Source organism: Protopterus annectens, chromosome 2.part1 (assembly GCF_019279795.1).
Source record: "Protopterus annectens isolate FY-2018-M chromosome 2.part1, PAN1.0, whole genome shotgun sequence".
NCBI lineage: Eukaryota > Metazoa > Chordata > Ceratodontiformes > Protopteridae > Protopterus > Protopterus annectens.
This window is the reverse complement of record NC_056729.1, coordinates 1985291686-1985311539: the sequence shown is the minus strand read 5'-3', so window position 1 is coordinate 1985311539 and position 19854 is coordinate 1985291686. Positions and strand designations below refer to the sequence as shown.

The following is a 19854-nucleotide window of genomic DNA, read 5'->3' as shown; positions in this document are numbered from 1 at the left end:
AGAAATACATCACAAAGAGGATCACTGGCCTCAAACAGTTGCCCTATGCAGTCCGTCTTAAGAAACTCCAGCTGCACTCTGTCGCATATCGCCTACTCAGAGGCGATCTCTGCCTAACATACAAAGCCATGTCAAACCCAGAGCTGTTTGACATGCTCCACTTAGAAAAAAATCCCAATCCCTTTGGGCCACACTCTCCAGGGACCTTAACCTTGTCACCACAATAAACAGAACTTGCTGGAGGGATAGGTTCCTTTCCCAGAGACTTCCCATACTCTGGAACAAGCTGCCCATTCATGTCAAACAGAGCACCTCATTGGCCCTTTTTAAGCAAAATCTAGACAACTGGATGAGAAATAGGAAGTTTACCCTAGGGATCACGTCTGTGGCTCTGCTCGACAGGGGCACAGGAAAATACATTTTTTGGATGGCTGAAGCCAATGAATCTTTAAGGCTAGGCTTGCATAGGCCCTAGGACCAATAGCCTAGTACCTACCTATGCTATGAACCTTTGAACTCATGAATGAGGAATTTTTTTCTTTATTTTATGTGGAGTTGTTGAGAACAAGATGATGTTTTGCATGGCTGCTGGATTTTTTTCCCACCATGGAAGTGTGGGTTTATCTCTGCCGCCTGTGTTAAACTGGAAGGCACTTTACTTACATCAGTATTCTCAACAAAGCCTATTGCTAGTTTTGAGGTGTTGATCCTTAGACATCACTTTAGCTGAAGTAGATGTGGATGATTTTTGCTGAACTAGATGTGGAGGATGGATGCTTGACTCTTAACATCTTACAAAAATTTTACATATTTCAGTTCAGTCACAGAAGGAGATATCATTGTATTCAGCAAAAGTGGTTTAGAACAAACTCAAGATGTCCCTAATTGAAGAAAGCAGACATGGACATTATGTAGGAGGTGCTGGACTCCAGTCATTGTATTTTCTTGACGTTCTCAAGTTTGGTTCTAATTTATCTAAATCTGCCTTCTGCTAAAGTATTTAAGTATAACTGATGCAGGCCAAAACAGCAGACACATTTTGCAGTGTCAGGATCAACATTATAAGTTATGTTATTAGTTTGCATTGTGGGACATGCACAGTTATGTTGTTTGGCAACACAGCTAAATTCTAATGTGATTTGGGGATAGTTTGCTGTTACATTTGCATTGGGGGGTTTCTTGTTATTGTTGTAGTCGATCTAGGTTGGATCATGTTCCAGAAAAGTGTGCAAGGGATATACTTTTTTCTTGCAAAGACATATTTCACAAGTGTGGTTGATGCTTTATATCTCCTGTTTAATCACTAATTTTAGTGCTGATTATCTTCATCTCCCAATGCCAGAGTCCAAAGTATGTCAGCTCTTGTGCTTTTTTTCTGTCTCTCGGGCATTTTCCTGTGGAACAATGGAAAATGTTTCAGTAGCAAAGTTTCTCTGTGATCTTTGTCAGAAGAATGGGCATAGGAGTCGTCTTCTGCTTGCTGGCTCACTTTTTGTTGTTTAAACTTTACTTCCTCCTTAGCCTGTTCTGCATCCAAAAACGTATTTGATCCTCCAGGAAAAAAATATTTTGAAGACAGCATTAGCTTGAATCTCACACCTGCTTCTCTGCATTCTCTGATTGTGCAAATAAGTTTGCTTCTTTTCTGCCTGGTGAGTGTACTGTGAATAAACATTTTAAACTCTGTGCTGTCTCCAGTTTTAAAAACTTTCCTTTCTGCAAAGTTTTGGCAAGATCACCTATTTCTGCTGGTATGAGTTCATCTTTACTAATATAGGTGCCTTTGTTTTGGCCAGGTTCAGAGCATACACTGGATGTGCCCTTTCAATTAGCAAATCTTGCTGTGGAACACCAATCAAGTTTCTTATTTCTACATCCAACTGTGGTGGTGGTGCTGCGGTAGTGTTGTCGCCTCACAGTTAGACGTTGCCCGTTCGATTCTCAGTTAGAGCGTCTTCTGTGTGGCGACATGCATGAATGGGTGTTCCTTCGTTGAAGGTTGTGCGTTAGGCCCTGCAAGCCAGTACGTAAAAATGTATTGCCAATCATTAGCGGACTGGAGTTCCGCTGTGGCGACCCCTAACCGGGAAAAGCCGAAAGACACAAACAAACAATAATAGTTCCTTCCAGTTTCTCTGGTACAACAGACAATCTCAAGTGTTCTCTGTGTGCACTGTCTTCTAACTACAATTTTTTGAAATGTTGGTTCTTGAAAAGAAAGCCTCATACTCAGCTAGTTTTTTCTTTATTTCACCCTCTAATATTTGCAGTTTTATCATTTTATCTGAATAACTAGTTAAAGCTTCTTGTATTTTCACCAGCCTTTTGTTATTTAAGTTGATATGTATCCTTAAGTGCTTCATTTATTTTAATCACCTTTGAGTATATCTGTTTATTTTTTCATCTAAATTATTGGAAGCAATCTCTTGTACCAAAACTGAAGCTTGAACTGCTTTACTGCTTTTTGCTGAACAGTTGCAGGATTCTTCCTGGCCAGTGTTTTTTTTTTCCTTTCTGTTCTCTCAATTTCATTTTTGATGGCATCCAGGCAGTGCACTTACTTGCTAGTAAATGAGTTTTACACAAAATGTCAGTTTCACTGTCTCCCTTTTCTCTGTTTCTGTTTTCACTGTAGGAAAGCCAACATTAAGCCATTTGTCAGGGTGCAGCTGCCTTGATGTGCCTTTGTTAATAGCATGCAACCTTCTCACCATTTTCTGAGTGCCAGAACCCATCAAGTCTCACATGTGACCTGGCAGTAATTGGTGCATCTTACCCAGTCTCCACAATCGTCTTGGCAATATTTTTATTCCAGTACTATATGTGCATCATGTTAACAGTTGGAACCTTGCTAATGCCCCCACCTGCACTAGCAGAAGCCCCCATCTTAACTCCTTCACCCAGTATGAGACTAACGCCAGTTTGGACCTACCGCATTCTGTACCCAGTTTGGCAATGATTTGATCCCTGTATGTCATGTTGGGTGACAGATGCCCTGTGTTTTTCTCCCTTTGTGATTAAATAGTAGTCTGCTCCATCCCTGTTAGTATACTATATGAACCACTGATCAACCTCTTCACATTTCCATACCCATTGTGACCATGATCTTTCTTCAGTGCCACCCAATCAGCACAATAGAAATTTGTCTTTAGCTTACCCTTATCAGCAGACTGTACTTCACATGATCTATACACAGTTTTTTTACCCTTGCCCTCTTCAAGTGACAGTCTTTATGCACTTCTTTAGCTACCACCTGACAAGTGCATGTGACACACTGAAGTGGGTAATGGTGTGTTTCTTGTTGTGCCTCTGCAGTGTTGCAGTAGATGTAGAATCAGCATACAGTCCTGCCTATTCCTGCAGTGCTATCTGTGCTTATACCCACACCTTCCCAGGCTGAGTAGCCTGCTTGCATACAGTCCTGCCTACTCCTGGAGTGCTGTCTGTGCTTATACCCACACCTTCCCAGGCTGAGTAGCCTGCTTACATACAGTCCTACCTTCTCCTGCAGTGCTGTCTGTGCTTATACCTACACCTTCCCAGGCCAAGTAGCCTACTTACATACAGTCCTGCCTACTCCTGCAGTGCTGTCTGTGCTTATACCCACACCTTCCCAGGCCGAGTAGCCTGCTTGCATACAGTCCTGCCTACTCCTGCAGTGCTGTCTGCGCTTATACCCACAATTTCCCAGGCCGAGTAGCCTGCTTACATACAGTCCTGCCTACTCCTGCAGTGCTGTCTGTGCTTATACCCACGCCTTCCCAGGCTAAGTAGACTGCTTGCATACAGTCCCGCCTACTCCTGCAGTGCTGTCTGTGCTTATACCCACACCTTCCCAGGCTGAGTAGACTGCTTGCATACAGTCCTGCCTACTCCTGGAGTGCTGTCTGTGCTTATACCCACACCTTCCCAGGCCGAGCAGCCTGCTTATATACAGTCCTGCCTACTCCTGCAGTGCTGTCTGTGCTTTTACCCACACCTTCCCAGGCTGAGTAGCCTGCTTAGAACTTTACTCCTTTTCTGGGCCATCATGGTTGTGTATGGCTTTGATGCAGCCCTTCATGACACCAGCAACCTGGCTTCTTGAATCATAGCCATCATTTTCATTGGAAAAATACAGGGAGATCTAGGATCTTAAATTAAGGATTTTCATTGACTCTTCCATGCACATCCTTTCTCCAGGAGGACCATATCAGTAAATATTGGAGTAAATTTGTGAAAACCCATGCAGTCATCTAGGCTTTGTTTAAAAGAAGATAGTGAGCTGCACTCCTTAACACGCAGAGGAAATCTATTCCAGAGGATAGGGAGGCACTAGGTTGTATCTCTTTCCCTCCACCAGGTTTTATTTATTTATTGGTTATTTGTTGTTGTTATAGAGATATAGGAGGTCCAAGATAACTGGGCCTCTAATGGCATGGAAAGTGAGATAAAAATCTCCCCTCAATAGTCTGTAAGATACCTAATAAAGGGGTAGAGCTTCTAGCCTGTATTGGTATCATGTAAAAACTTCATTCAGGCAAGCTTGGAAGATAAATAGTAAGTATTTTGTTGGGACAAATCTTAGTATCTTGTCCAGCAAGGATTTATTTCAGCTAGAAATGTTTGATCGCTGTGATCTTGTATAAATTATTTGCTACGTATGAAATAGCTAAGGACTCTCTCTAACTGAGATACATACTGAAGGGGACATTTTACGCAATAATTGGTTTGACTGGTGCCAAGTATAATTTTGTCTGACTATAGTAAATAAATGTCTTAAACTACATTGAGTCTTATGGGTAGGATATGAACAGTTAAATTATCCAACCAAAACAGCTGTTACATTCTGTCTTAAAAACTTTTGAGAGATGAATGAAATGGTCAGGTAATGTCTGCTTGCAGAAGAGATAATTCTTTGTCAAATTACTTAGGTGAAGGATTCAAAGTCTGTTCTGTGGTGTGTTTTAAATAAATCTTTCCCCAAAGTCACTATTGATTTATTTGTTTGTTATTTTGTCCCCAACCGCCCCCCCCCCCACACACACACACTCGTGCGCACATACTGAACCCATTTTGTTCTTGTCACTTTTTGTGAAGTGCGGGCTATGGTCAGGCAAGCCACCATGTTGTGATGAAACTTTTTCTGTGCCTGACTGTTATGATGCACATCTGTGAGCTGTGACTTAATGTACTGGAAGGCATACAGAGGTATGTCCTGATACTTTATTAATTATTGGGTGGAACTCCATCATTTGATAGTTGTCAAGGAAATGTTTCATATTCATTAGTGGTTTGCCATTTTCCCTGAGGTTGTGCAACCTGGAGTATGGCTGTAAAGTTAGGAGATATTGTGTGTGTGTGTGTGTGTGTGTGTGTGTGTGTGTGTGTGTGTGTGTGTGTGTGTGTGTGTGGTTTGCAGCTCCCCCACTCTGGGCCAAAAACTTTGATTTCAATAATTATCAGGTGGAGATTAGTCAATAATTTGTTAGGAAGACTAAATGTCCTCTTGTACAGCAGTTGTTTTTTTTTTTTTTCAGGCATCCAACTGAGGACAATGTGACAATGGAGCCCTTCACCCTTTTCCCCCCCACCAACTAAAAAAAGGGGGTGAGCTGGCTGTCTGCTGCAGTGCTCATTCCCTTCTGGCCCACCCTTTTTGCAATCACTGATAATGCCAGTAGATAAGTTACGCCTGTGCCGGTGGGCTAAGAGCAATTCCTTGCTTTAAAACCCTGTATTCTGCCACCTCCTTAGCCAGTAACAGTTGAAAATCATAATATAATGGTTACAAGTCAGTAGTACTCTGTTTTCTGTGAAATGTTAAACTTTGTGGTAATGGATTCCCTTCCAAGGTGCTATAATCGAAATACATTCTTACTTTTTTTTCTCTTTTTGCTTCAGGTCCTACTGAAGACTACTGCAGGAGATATTGATATTGAACTGTGGTCAAAGGAGGCACCAAAAGCGTGTAGAAACTTCATTCAGTTATGCATGGAAGGTAAGTCATAAGTTTTTTTGTTCTGTAAAGGCTTAATATTGCATTCAGAGAGGATTTATTTTGGCAAGAAATGTTGCTGAGATCTTGTGTTAGTATAAACTATATGCTTCGTATGAAGTAGCTGTGCACAGTTTTTGTAACTGAGGTAAGTTTCCCATATCATTTAAAGGTTCGGCAGTAAATATTTCGATGTACATTATTAAATCAAAGCATATGCGAATATTAGACTATCTCATTTTAAACTGCTGATTGAGTGTAGATTTTTATTTTGTTTTCTTACATATTATCTTGACCTTTGCAAGATAGTCTTATCTTATTTAATGGTCTTCCCAAAGTCTTTCCATATTTATTTAATATTTTCTTTTTTTTATTTTTTCAATTTCTTCTCTGTACTTTGAGTGCATTGTTTGCAGTGGTTTGGATGGATTATTTCATGATATTTTAGTATGACCTATTTTTTTCTTCCTGCAGGTCTAGTGTCATGGATGTTGAAGGGGGATATGTGTCAATATGAGAAATACTAGCATGTTGGTGGTATACATTGTTTTCCTGAGAGAACACCTGTAGCAGATTGTGTGTGTGTGTGTGTGTGTGTGTGTGTGTGTGTGTGTGTGTGTGTGTGTGTGTGTGTGTGTGTGTGTGTGTGAGAGCACTAGATGCGTCATTGTGTTACAAGTTACCGTCAGCCTTGTTATTGCTATTCCAGTGGTCTCCATCAAGGAGCTGAACTAAAATGCTTAAGGAAAGCTACTCCTTGGCCACCCCTATCTCACCATTTGGCATGTAGGATTTTAGTTGAACCAGGTTACTGGCAGTAAAAAAGGAAGCCCTACTTCTGTAATATCGGGATTCATTGTTACCCATCATCCATTTTCTGTAATAAAGAGGTGTATAATCAAATGTAGTGTCTGTTGCAGTAATCGGTTCTCTGTTTTGTTCAAATTGCAGGATTTTGCTGTGCAGTGGAATTATACCTTTGTTTTCCCACATAGAACTGAGGTGCCCTTTCACCAAAAGTTGTACTTTTTATCTTGACTTCCACATATGTCCATCCTGGATCTGACTCCAGAGCCATTTTGGACAAAACATTCCTGATGAGTCCTATAGGTCATTAGCTGCATCAGCTAAATGACAAACATCATGTTATCGAATAAGAAGTATGACAGACTTAGTCATTGAGTTGCCTTAGTGCTTGAGAGCCGAATAGATGTATAGCCTGCTTCCCTATTTAACTGTCATATTTGAGGCATACTAGTGCATCTCAGCTTTGGTATCTTTAACACAGTGTGCTCTGATTTTAGAAGTAACTCTTGTGGCACCTTATACTAGATTTCTGTTTGGAAGCACACTGCATGCAGCCCAAAGATTTTACCCTTCCCTGAACTTTTTGCATTGGTCGGACAAAGGATCCAATTTTTTTTTTGACAGGAGTACTATAGTAGCCAGTTGTAGACCTTTACCTTTGATTAGATGCTGTCAATATCAATCTGAATGTCCACAGGCAATGTACCCAGTGACTTTATCAGTGGAGCAGTTGGAGTAAGTCCTGTGGGATGTTGGAAGAATATATATCTGGTGGCAGCGGTGTTAGTATGTGGTTCAGTAAATTATATCTTTATTTTTAGAATCCACAGTGTCCAAAGCACTCTTTGGGGGGATAAAAGAACTATATGAAAACAAAATATGATATGGTTTAAAAATTAATTTTTTATGTAAATTTGTTAACCAGGTAAAGCACTGACCCATCTGGTCTATTGTCAGGCCTGCCCGGATGTGACAAAAAGAAGAATAAATAAAATGCAGTGTGAGCAGTAATCAGAAATACAGATCATAGAAACTAGTATAATATAGTTAACAATACCCAATGTGAAGATTAAAAAAACAATACTGAAAAACAAGTGTCTGGAGGAATATGTAACATAGAAAGCAGAACCCGATGTAGAGATTACCGATGTAGAGATTACAAAACACCACAGAGTGACGTGAACAGAGAAAAACAATAATGAGACTAGTCATTCACATTAGGCTTTGTTTCTAACGAAGTCTATGTCAGAAATAGTTTTGTTAAGAATTCTGAGTGATGAATAGTTTATTCTCTTATTTTAAACTGGAAAAAGTCAAATTTCTAATTTAATTAGCTATATTTTGCCAGTTTCATATTTTTTTCCACGGAGCGTCCATTAGCATTGGATGCACAAGGGCAGCAATTTTCAACCTTTTTCATCTCATGGCACACATAAACTAATTAAAAAAATCGTCCGGCACACCAAAAAAATTTTTATCTTTTGCCGATCTGACAAAAAAAATGGGTATAATTTTGATTAATTTAAAAAAAATCTTTCACTCTTTTTTTTTTTTTTTTACTTGTATTTATTATTTAACAATATATCTGAGCTTGACGCTGTTTTACATAGTCTTTTGTGTGAGGACAGGCATACTCTTAATCTTCCTCCAGGGTTTCCAGTCACAATCTATTTTTGTTCATAATATTCATCGCAGAAAAGCTTGATTTGCACAAATATGACTTGGGGAAAGGAAGAAGTGCTTTTATTCCTTTTTTTGGAATATTGGGAAATTCACTTTTCAGAGGTAACCAAAATGAAGTAGTATATGTTGTTGAATGTTTATGTTTTTATCCTCTGGCAAATTTAAATATTACAGAAGAGGACGAGTTAACAGAGATAAGAAATGACAATTTACAAGTACTCAAGACTAATGGATCTCTTATCCAAATTAAGGATGGTATGTCAACTGAGGTAAAATATCTTTCAATATTTGTACTAAGTAATCTTAAAGTTTGTAAAATTAGATCTATAAGATTTCCATCCAGTTTGCACATTTTCATTTGCTCAAACATTTCTGCTACATTTTCTGGTCTGATTCTTTCTTCTCAAAGCATTAGTTTTTCTTTGAAAGCATTAATTTTGTCTGTGGAAGTAAGAATATTTTCACAATCTCCTTGCATACTTTTATTAAGTGTGATCAAAGATTGAAACAAATCAGCAAGAAATGCAACCTAATTGCACCAAAGCTCTTCACTGAGAAAATCAGCTGAGACTGTTGAGTTAAAAAAAAAAAGTTAAAACTTCCTCTTTTAGTTCATAAAATCGTGATGGAACTCAACCACGAGATAACCACCTAACATTTGTATGCAATAACAACTGTGTGTGAGAAGCTTCCATTGAGGAACATAGTGCTGCAAACGATCTCGATTGTAACGGCCTGCTTTTTATATAATTGACAATTGTGACAGTCTCGTCTAGTACTTTTTCAGCTCGGTTACCAATGATTTTGACACTAGTACTTCTTTGTGGATAAAATAATGAGTAAAATTAATTCTAGGATTCTTTTTTTGAGCCAATGTAACAAATCCTTTTGCATTTCCTGACGTAGTGTGGACACCATCTGTACAAATACTGATGCAGGAATCCCAAAACAAGTTATGACAACTGAAGTAATTATCAACAACATCAAAAATATCTTTTTTCTGTGACGAGTTGACAAAATAATCTCTTCTTTATAAATAAATCTACTGAATGCTGGAAATTGAGCTTTGCCAGTGACATCAATTGATTCATCCAGTTGAATAGCAAACATGTTTACTTATGTAATGAGACCTATCACTTGCAACTCAGCATCTTGGGACAAATCCCGATTATGTAGAGAAATGGTATTATCTGACATTGGAATTTGTAAAACCTCCTTTTCATATTCCTTGCCAAACACGATTTCTACAACTTTGCAGCATGCTGATAAAATTACAGATTCTGCAGTTGTGTGAGATTTCATTTTTTAACCCACAATTTCTGCAATTGAGTAACTTGCTTCTTGCACTTTTTCTGATACCTTTACAAATTTAGCCCAGCTTTTTGCTTGATTAGAGTTATCCAGTACAAATCTTTTAAAATATTAAACTGGCTTTTTGCACAAGTGAGAATGGTTAGATTGCAAATGTCAGAGCTAGGCAACTGGAGGGGAGATTGTGAGCTCTTGGGAGTACTCCGGATCTGAAAAGGAGGTAATTTTAGCAAAGTTTTAAAAAATCTTATGGCACACTTGTCGATCTCTCATGGCACACAGGTTGAAAGTTGATGCACTAGGGGAATTCCAGAAAAGAGGTTGGTCTGGTTCTTGTGTTAAGTTTATTTTGTCTTCTTGAGATATTTACCCTATATAAGTGTTGACCTTTGTATCCTTTGCATTAAAGATACAAATTGTTTTGGAGGCCAGATAGAATGTTAGAGAAAAGTGTGCCAGTTATTGAGACAGTTTAGTATTTAAGACTTGTTGGCTCATTTTTTCTTTTGGTGGTTAGTTATATATTTAAGCAGTTTTTAGCAAGCATTTAAGTATGCATTCTTCATCTTTTGTTCTGGATTGTAGTGGATGGGATGAAACTGAAGAGAAATGGCTGTGCCTGTAAGAAACTGGTGTTTTTTAGGAATGAGACTGATATTTATTTGTTTATTGTTTGTATTGGGTGTTCTGTCAAACTCCTGTACTCGTAAAAAAAAAATCACAATAATTAAGTTCCACTTGAGGTGGCTGCTGTCCCTCAACTTTAGAGAGAGACGTCCACTCTTTTGGAAGAGTGCCATGTCATTTGATTTGGAAGTGCTGCTTTTTAGTTTGTCTCCACACTTGGCTGTAGTTACAAGCATTAGGTAGAGGCCAGAAAGGTATAATCATTGAGACAAGCAGAAGAAATGAAGCTGCTTCTTGGGTTTCTGGGCTGCCTGCCTGTGACAAAGGGAGCTTGGCAATCTCAGAAGCTTTTTGTATTGAGATACTATCACTCCAGATGTTCTTCGTGTTTCACTGTTGCAGTCATCACATTTGGGTTATCTGCTTGCAGTAGTCCTCAGTTGGCCTGATCAACTAAGTTTTGGGTCCTGCGTTGGTTGTTGTCTCTTCTTCCATGACATCAGGTCGTCAGGAGTATAAAACATGCAGCTGACACCATTGCATCAGTCTTTCTTGACATGCGGTGCCTAAAGCAGAAGCAGTTCGCAAGTGCTGGCTGGCCGACTCCTGAAATTTTTGTTTTCGAGTTTCAGAACCGAAGTCTTCAGCTAAAGCTAAGTACTCCGTTGGGGAAACTTTTTCTTGCTCTTTACCGATGTTAGTAAAAGTTAATAATTGCATTTCTTGTGGAAAGCAAATAACCTCATAAAGATTTTCATTCGTACTGTATTCCTTGCCTAGGCCCTGACCACGACGTACCTTGCTGTCAGTTTTGTGCCTTATTTAACCAACGAACTATCCGTCGTCGGTATATTTACGCTTCTAAATATTTCGGTTCTCTGTTCAATTATCCAGATATGTCGTTGGTAAGGCATCCGACTGCTGGCATTCCAAAAAAACGCAAAGGTAAAGACAGAGACAGGCCGCCTAGGTCAAAAGCTGCCGACAACGCTTCTCCTAAGCCAGTCGTCAGTTCTCCGGTACTCAGTGAAGCGCTTTTGCAGCCCCTGATACTGGCTACTTCTGATTCACCGGCCTCTACTGAGACCCATTCGGAGTTCAGTATGCCGCGAGATGCTTCCATCTGTGGAACCTGTGGATTGTCTCTACCTTGGATGGGTCCAGAGCCGCTGTGCAAGCAGCGGCTTCTGAGGGTGTATTCAGGCCTACAGACTTGCATATTAAACCAACGCCACCTTCTTCTTTAAGGCCTAAAGCTCGAACCATGCCTAGAAAACCGACGCCCAGGCCGCATGCTCACTTCTATGCCTAAAAAACAAATGATAAGAATGGCTGAAGACCTTATAACTGTAACCAGGGGAAGCCAACCATCCCCTTCTAAGAGACCTTGGACTGAATTTGCTTATGAATCTTCTGACCAGGATTCTGAAATTTCTGTTTCTTCTGATTACCTGGATTTACCCTTATCTACTTATGAGAATTCTGATGCAGAGGACTCTATTCCCTCTGCTTCCGCACCAGAGGATTTCTCTTTTGGTGAAACCTTGCACACTCTTAGGGAGCATTTCCGCTGGGAAAGCCAGGATTACTCTGATTCGAAAAAGAGGCTTAGGGACTTCTTACTCCTGCCTCAACACAGGCCTTTAGCTATCCCTCCTGTACTAGACATTGTTGATGATGCCTTTTCGGAATCTTCTTTGCCTCCTGCTCCCAGAAAACCTGATAGATATTACAGGGTTCCTGATGCTCACAAGTTCCAGTTTAAAAATCCTATTGCGGATCCTGAGACTATTTCACAGGGAACCAAGGGCATTAAGGCTTCTACTGCCAAAAATCCTACCCCTTCTGATAGAGACTCCAGAGCGCTGGATAGATGGGGTAAGAAGGTCTACACTTCTGCAACCTTGGTCATTAGGGCCTTAAACTGTCAGTTTCATATGTTAAAGTATCAACAACATATTATTGGATTGCTTAAACAGAAAATGATGTTGATTCCTGATTGTACTGAAAATAAGGATTTACAGGATTTAATGCATTCTGCTGAAGGGGTTGGAAAACATACTTTGCAATGTGGGTTTGATTCATTAGAGGACTCTTGCAGGGCTGCTGTCACTGGGTCTGTACTTAGAAGGCATGCTTGGCTTAAGGAACAATCTTTCCTGATCAAGTTAAAGCTAAATTGTTGGATTCTCCTTTGAATCAGGACCACATGTTTGGCAACAAAGCAGAAGAAGTTCTTAAAAAGATGGAGGATAAAGCTAAATCTAAAAAACTGTTAAAGATTTCCTACAAGTTCAGCCTCCAAGATTTAGTAGGCACTGGCCCTCTAAGAATTGGTCCTTTCCTGCCTCTTCCAGGCCTTTTCAATCCAAACCCAGATCCAGCAGAAACCCCAGGTCTCAGTCCCACGGTACGCACAAGACTAAGCAGTAGGGGGCTTCTGCTTCCAAATCAGGGAGTAGTAAGTCTCCCCCTATGGAAAACTGTCTGATTTCAGTTTGATTACCGGGGAGGTCCACTGGGCTTGGGGGCCCGTTTTCAGTGGAGGCTCAGGGAGAAAAGCTCCAACAAGGAAATACAACAGTTTAAATAGTTTGATTACAGAAACCGTTTCAATTAACATGCAAAGTCATAGACAGTATGTATTACAGATAACAGGTAGTTACAAAAGAATAAACACTAAACAATTTCAATTATTGTTAAGGAGGAAAAAAAGGCTTGCATAATGAAAATACAAGTTTTACTGTTTTTTGTTCCCTAAGCTAAATAATTTTTAGAAAGGAATAGGAAGGTGAATAGGAGGAGGTTAGCCTGGAGTAAAGGGAGAAGACTGTTTACGAGTTGTAGGCTGAAGAGTGCAGTTGCAGATTCTGTTTAGATAGAGGTAGGAATGAAGTTGGGTTTTGAAGTTATTAAGGTTGGTACATGTCCTTAGTGATGAGGGCAGGGCATTCCATTTTTTAGCTAGGGTAAAGGATAAGTGAAGCTGACCTGCAGGGCGCTGGGGTTTTTGAACTGTGATCAGGTTTAGTCGAGAAGATCTAAGTGGTCTAAGGGGGTATAAGGTTGTAGAATATTAGAAAGAGCAGGGCAGTTAGAAGGGTGTAACAGTAGTTTGAAGGCTGTGGTGATTTGGATAAAGTTAAGTTGATTGGGAAGTTTGAGCCAGTTTAGAGAGTGAAGGGAGGAGCAGTGATGAGAAGAGGATTTGGCATTTGTGGCAAATCTAGAGATTTTGTTGTAGCAGAGTTCCAATTTGGTGGTAAGTGTGGATGAAAGATTAGTGAGCAGGGGGGCTCCATATAAGAGGGAGGGAAGGAGGTAGGTAGAGGCAGGGGTTAGTCTGGAATGAGGAGAGAGGAAGTGGTTTCTATACAGTAAACCTAGTTTTATGTGTGTTTTTTTGATGTTTAGCTGGATATGGGTATTAAATTTTAGTTGATCATCGATTGTAACACCGAGAAGTTTGGTGGAGGGTACAATCTCGATAGAGGAGTTACTAAGGCTGGTAATGTGAAATGAGTTTTTATCAAGGGAGGAGGATTTAGAGGGGGAGAAAAGGAGGATCTTAGTTTTGTTAGCATTTAGGGAGAGATGATTTTGTAGCATTCAGTTTTCAGTGGTGGAGAAGGCACTTTGAGTTAGGACTTGGAGGTCTGTTAGGTTAGAGGCAGAGCAGATCAATGTGGAATCATCAGCATATTGCACAATTTTGGTGTTAGGGATGGCTTTGTGGAAGTCATTAATAAAGATATTGAATAATAATGGGCTGAGTATGGAACCTTGAGTTACTCCGGTAGGGGGTAGGAAGAAAAGTAGAGGTGGATTGGCCCCATCTCACAGCTTGGGACCTGTTTGAAAGGTAGCTGGAGAACCAGGAAAGAGTCTTTGGGCAAAGGTTGAGATTAGATAGGTGATTTAGAAGGTGGGTGTGAGAGATGGTGTCAAAAGCTTTGGATAAATCCAGTAGGACAGTGGATACTATATTACCGGAGTCACGAGCTGAATTAACGGAGTACAAGAAGGAGAGAAGGGCGGTATTAGTACTGTGTCCTGGGCTGAAGCCTTGTTGGGTAGGAGAGAGAAGTTGGTGCTTGGTAAGGAATGGAAGGAGTTGCAGGTGGATACATTTTTCTAGGATTTTGGAGATAGGGGAGAGAATGACTATAGGGCGGAAATTTGAGACAGTACAGTTTTTGCCACCTTTGTGGAGAGGTAGAATATAAGTGGTACGCCATAGTTTAGGTACATAGGATTCAAGTAATGACTTATTAATTAGGATGCTAATAGGTAGAGCAATAGAGTCAGAAGCTATTTTTAGGAAGGAGGATGGAATGTTATCAGGGGCATTGGAGCAGGGCTTTAGTTTATATAGAAGTTTCTTTATTTGGTTGGTAGATACTTGTTTGAGTTTGAAAGAGGAGGGGGGAGAGCAGGTTATAGAAGATTGAGCAGGGAGGGGAGGAAGGTGATTTTTAGTAAATGTCTTGGTTAGCTCAGCGGTGGAAGAGGTGAAGAAGGAATTAAATAGTGAGGCTATTTCAAGGTCAGATTTGCTGGTATCTGGACAGGGGTTGTTTTTAGTACCTGGTCTGAGGAGGGAATTGATGGAATTCCAGAATTGTTTGGGGTTCCTAGCATGGTTTTCTTGAAGTTTGATGTAGTAAGACTTTTTATCTTTGATGACTTGTTTCTTGGTTAGGTTTCTTAACTGCTTATACTTGAGGAATATTTTGGGTTGCTTGTGTTTAAAGTAGGACTTCCAGGTTTTATCCCTTTGGAGCATTAACATTTTGTGTCTTTGGTGAGCCAAGGGGAGGTATTTGCTTTAACTCTTTTTGTTCTTGTTGGAGCTAGAGAGTTAAGGACTGTTAAGAATGTTGAATTGAAATAGTTGACGGCTTTGTCTTATGGTAATATTTTAGAGGGTTCCAGTTGGTGAGTTTAAGAGAGTCAGAGAAAGAAGTAGGGTTGAAATTAGAGATGTTTCGAGTGTGAGTGTAGTGGTGAGAGTGTGGGGAGGTGGGAGTAGCTCGAATGGAGTAGGCAGGGAGGTGGTCTTCTAAAGGGTCAGGAATGATGCCAGATTTTATAACTTTGTTTGGATGAGATACTAGAATCCAGTCAAGTATGGAGCCGGGGGGATTAGCTTTGTTAGGTCTGGTAATGGAGTTAATAAGTTGGGAGAAGTTAAATAGGTTGATAGTTATTGTGGGATTTGGGTTAGAGATTTTTCCCCAATCAATATTTACATCACCCAAAATGTAGGTTTCTAGCTTAATATTGGAGGAAGTCCAGGAGAGGATGTCTTCTAATGTATTGGTATTGTTGCCTGGAGGGATATAGAGACAAATGATGCAGATACTTTTATGGTTGTTCATTTTTAGTAAGCCAATTACTAGTTCAGCATTATTGAACGAAGGGATGGGGTTAGGGTAGGGAGTAATGGACAAGAGGTTGGAGTAGATTAGGGCAACACCACCACCTCTTCTATTAGGTCGGTCAGATCGGAGAGAATGGAATCCTGGGGGTAGGAATTCAGTCATTAATGTGAGGTTTTAGCCAAGTTTCAGTGATAGCTGCTATATCAGGAGAGTTATGGCTGAGCCAGGCATGGAAGATGGATAGTTTATTTTTTAAGCTTTGGGCGTTGATGGTGAGGAATTTGAGGTTTTTGTTAGTGGATTTCTTGTTGGTGTTAGGGAGATTGTAGGATGGAAAGTAGGACCTGGGTTGGGGTGAATATCTCCAGCCAAGTGAATGAATGTGGGATGGAGGAGGTGTTTATTAGTTTTGTTTTTAGACAGAGGATGCTGATAGATGAGAGGTTTATGTTTATGGCTAGCATCTGAGCTTGGAAAAAGCTTTACTTTTAGGAGGAGGAGGATTGGGTAGGAGGGAACTAAAGAAGCTGAGATGTTGTGGTAATGGGTGGTAAGGTGGTGTTGGAGAGTAAGAGGAGGGAGGAGTAACTGGACATGAGTATAGCAAGTGATGTGGTATAGAGATATTAGAAGGAAAAGGAAGGAAGAGAGGAGAAGGATCTTGGGAGGAAGGGAGAGCATGGTAGTAGCGGTCAGTTAGAGGAAAGTAGAAAAGAGAGGTGATGGGGTGTTGGTAATGGGGGAGTGGTTAGAAAGAGGAAGGGGAGGGGACAAGTAGAGTTAGGATTGGTCGGGGAGGGGGAGGGATGGATAGGGAGGATAAATGTAGAGGTACTGGGGGCGGGTGATATTTGGGGGCAGGGTAGGGGAGCAGAGTGAGCCCACAGGGCGAACGGAGCGGGAAGAGCTAGAGAGGCTGGAAAAGGGCGGAAAAACAATCGGTGACCTAAGGCTGGATAAGGAGAATTACTACAGGGTGCAGGTAAGTGTTTTAAACATTGGTTTACAGTGAAAGCAAGGATGTTAAGTTTGGTAAGAGAAGAACTCTCTGGAAGTACGTATGTAAGTACCTAAATCTGGGAGTGTAGGGCAGGGGCACCTTTGGGCAGAAAGTAGTAGAGCAAGGAAAAGGGAAAATACTGCAGTTCTTTTTATCAGGAATATGCTGCCACCTAGTGGTAAAAGGAGGGAGGTGCACACAGAGAGGAAAAGGTTCCTCAGAGAAGTTAAGCTACAGAGAGTAGATGGAGCTAAAAAAGGGAGAAAGACTTTGAACTAAGGATGGAGGGCTTGTGCAGTGACCAGTGTTAAGTTACTTTCACGCGCACCGGGGTAGAATGCTGCTCAAGGTTAGGAATATGCTAGAGACAAAATATTTAAGAGGTTACATACACTGAGTCTCTTTAGCAAGGGCGAGTGTCCCAACAAATTAATTAATAAGGCACAGGCAGGTAGTCCACGGGCGTCGTCTTCTTTTGGGAGGAGTAATCCCCTGTCTGGTCAGTAAAGAAGGGGGAACACTCTGAGAAGCAACTGAAAAGGAGTGAGAAAAAATAGAATAGGTTAAAATGGGAGTAAGGGGGGAAGAATAGGAAGAAGAATGCAGGAGGAAGACTAAGCAGAGTAGTGGAGGGAAGTATTCAGAGTAGAGTCGGAGGAGGAAAGAAAGTAAAAGGGACCGAAATGTAGACTGAGGGAGAGGGAAATAGGAGGCAGACAAGTCGGAAAGGGTGAAAGGTGGAAACAGTAGTGCAGTAGAAGGTCCACAAGATATAAGCTGTAAACATCAATTCGGCATGCAAGCAGTATTTAGGTAACAGTATATACAAGTTAAACAAAACAACAGTGCTGGAGAGTAGTCAGCTTTAAACTTCAATTCAGCATGCAAGCAATATTTAGGTAACTGTATATACAAGCTAAACAGAACGAACTGTGCTGGAGAGTAGTCAGGGAACAATATTTGTGTTCACATAGCAATGAGAAAAAAGCAATTGCAGGTTGCTAAATAAACAATTGGTGAAGTTTCTTAACTGTAAAGTAAACTTGCCTTCCAACCTTTTAGTAAACCGCTACAAACAATGGTCGCCTAAGATAAGACTAGCATGGCGACTGTGAAATAAGGTAGCTGCAAGGTTAACTGTAAGGGTCGCTGGGTTCTAGTAACTGCTACAAACAATGGTCGCCTAAGATATGAATAGCATGGCGACTGTGAAATAAGGTAGTAGCAAGGTTAAATGTAAGGGTTGCTGGGTTCTAGTAACATGGGAGCTAGGTCTCACAAGCCATGTCGCTGATAGGCAGTGAATTAGTAATAACAATGTTCGCCTAAGGATTTTCAATGTTAAGAAGTGTTTGGCGGCAGTAAAAGATAGTTGCAGGTTGATATACAATGGTCGCTAGGTTCTAATAAGGTTGTGAGCCAGATTGCTAAGGCAGGAGCAATTTAAAAATGCAATGGTTGCCGATATAGTATAGTGTAGTATGGCAGACTGAGCAATAAATGGTAGTTGCAGGTTGGTATACAATGGTCGCTAGGTTCTAATAAGGTTGGGAGCCGATGCAGGCTACTATACTCGTGTAGTGATCAGCATTTAGAGCTGCTAAACAGACGTCAGTATAGTTCGTTAAAATGCAAGCTTTGTAACCAGCGTCAAACCACTTTAGATGCAAGCGTTGTAACCAGCATCAAAGCACTTTAACCGACACAATGTATCTAACAAGATAGAGACGGGGATCTAGAAAGTACGTGTTACTCATGTTAGAGCATTGGTAAACCTTCCCCAAAAAGTTTAATACAATACTAATACTCTAGACTAGAGGGCAAAGCATTAGAGCATTGGTAAAACCTTCCCCTAAAAAGCTTAATACAATACTAATATTCTAGACTAGAGGGCAAAGCAACACAGGAATGCACGCTGCTCGGTCAGAGCAGTGAGAAATGCTAGGCTAACCTCAAGGAGTTGTAGGGCATTAGAAGGAATGACTTTGAAAAAAGGGATACATTTAAATATGTCTCAAGTAGCTCATACACTTCAGATATAATTCAGCAAGTTACAGCAGCAGTCTGATGTACGAGTGTCAGAAAGTATAGTAACATAAGCATTTACTAAAAGCAGTATAATAACAGCATGTGCAATTTCCTTCAATTCATTATAATAACAGCATGTGCAATTTCCTTCAATTCATTCTACAGCTTCACTTACCTTGATGCGGGAGCACGCGTATGGCCCAGATTTAAAAATGGCGCCTCACAAATCGTTTTGGTGAAATAACATTTAGGGCAGGTAAATGACCTAGGGGGAGGGGATAAGTAGGGAGAGGAGAGAGGGGTAGGGAGAGGAGAGAGGGGGAGGGAAGTAGAGCCAGAGAGGCGGGAAAAGGGCCGAAAAACAATCCGTGACCTATGGCTGGATAAGGAGAATTACTACAGGGTGCAGGTAAGTGTTTTAAACATTGGTTTACAGTGAAAGCAAGGATGTTAAGTTTGGTAAGAGAAGAACTCTCTGGAAGTAAGTATGTAAGTACCTAAATCTGTGAGTGTAGGGCAGGGGCACCTTTGGGCAGAAAGTAGTAGAGCAAGGAAAAGGGAAAATCTTTTTATCAGGAATATGCTGCCACCTAGTGGTAAAAGGAGGGAGGTGCACACAGAGAGGAAAAGGTTCCTCGGAGAAGTTAGGCTACAGAGAGTAGATAGAGCTAAAAAAGGGAGAAGGAGTGGGAACTAAGGATGGAGGGCTTGTGCAGTGACCATTGTTAGGCTACTTTCACGCACACCGGGGTAGAATGCTACTCAAGGTTAGGAAGATGCTAGAGACAAAATATTTAAGAGGTTACATACACTGAGTCTCTTTAGCAAGGGCGAGTGTCCCAACAAATTAATTAATAAGGCACAGGCAGGTAGTCCACGGGCGTCGTCTTCTTTTGGGAGGAGTAATCCCCTGTCTGGTCAGTAAAGAAGGGGAAACACTCTTGGGAGCAACTGAAAAGGAGTGAGAAAAAATAGAATAGGTTAAAATGGGAGTAAGGGGGGAAGAATAGGAAAAAGAATGCAGGAGGAAGACTAAG

At 40.7% G+C, this 19854-nt stretch overlaps 1 protein-coding gene across 1 annotated transcript in view; it reads left to right on the top strand.

Moving 5' to 3' along the window:
- CWC27 (CWC27 spliceosome associated cyclophilin) overlaps positions 1 to 19854 on the top strand; it is a 1911839-nt gene that overhangs the window by 62162 nt on the left and 1829823 nt on the right. The window contains exon 2 of the mRNA XM_044063365.1: positions 5884 to 5980. Coding sequence (XP_043919300.1) covers positions 5884 to 5980 — 97 coding nt within the window. The remainder of the gene's footprint in view (positions 1 to 5883; positions 5981 to 19854) is intronic.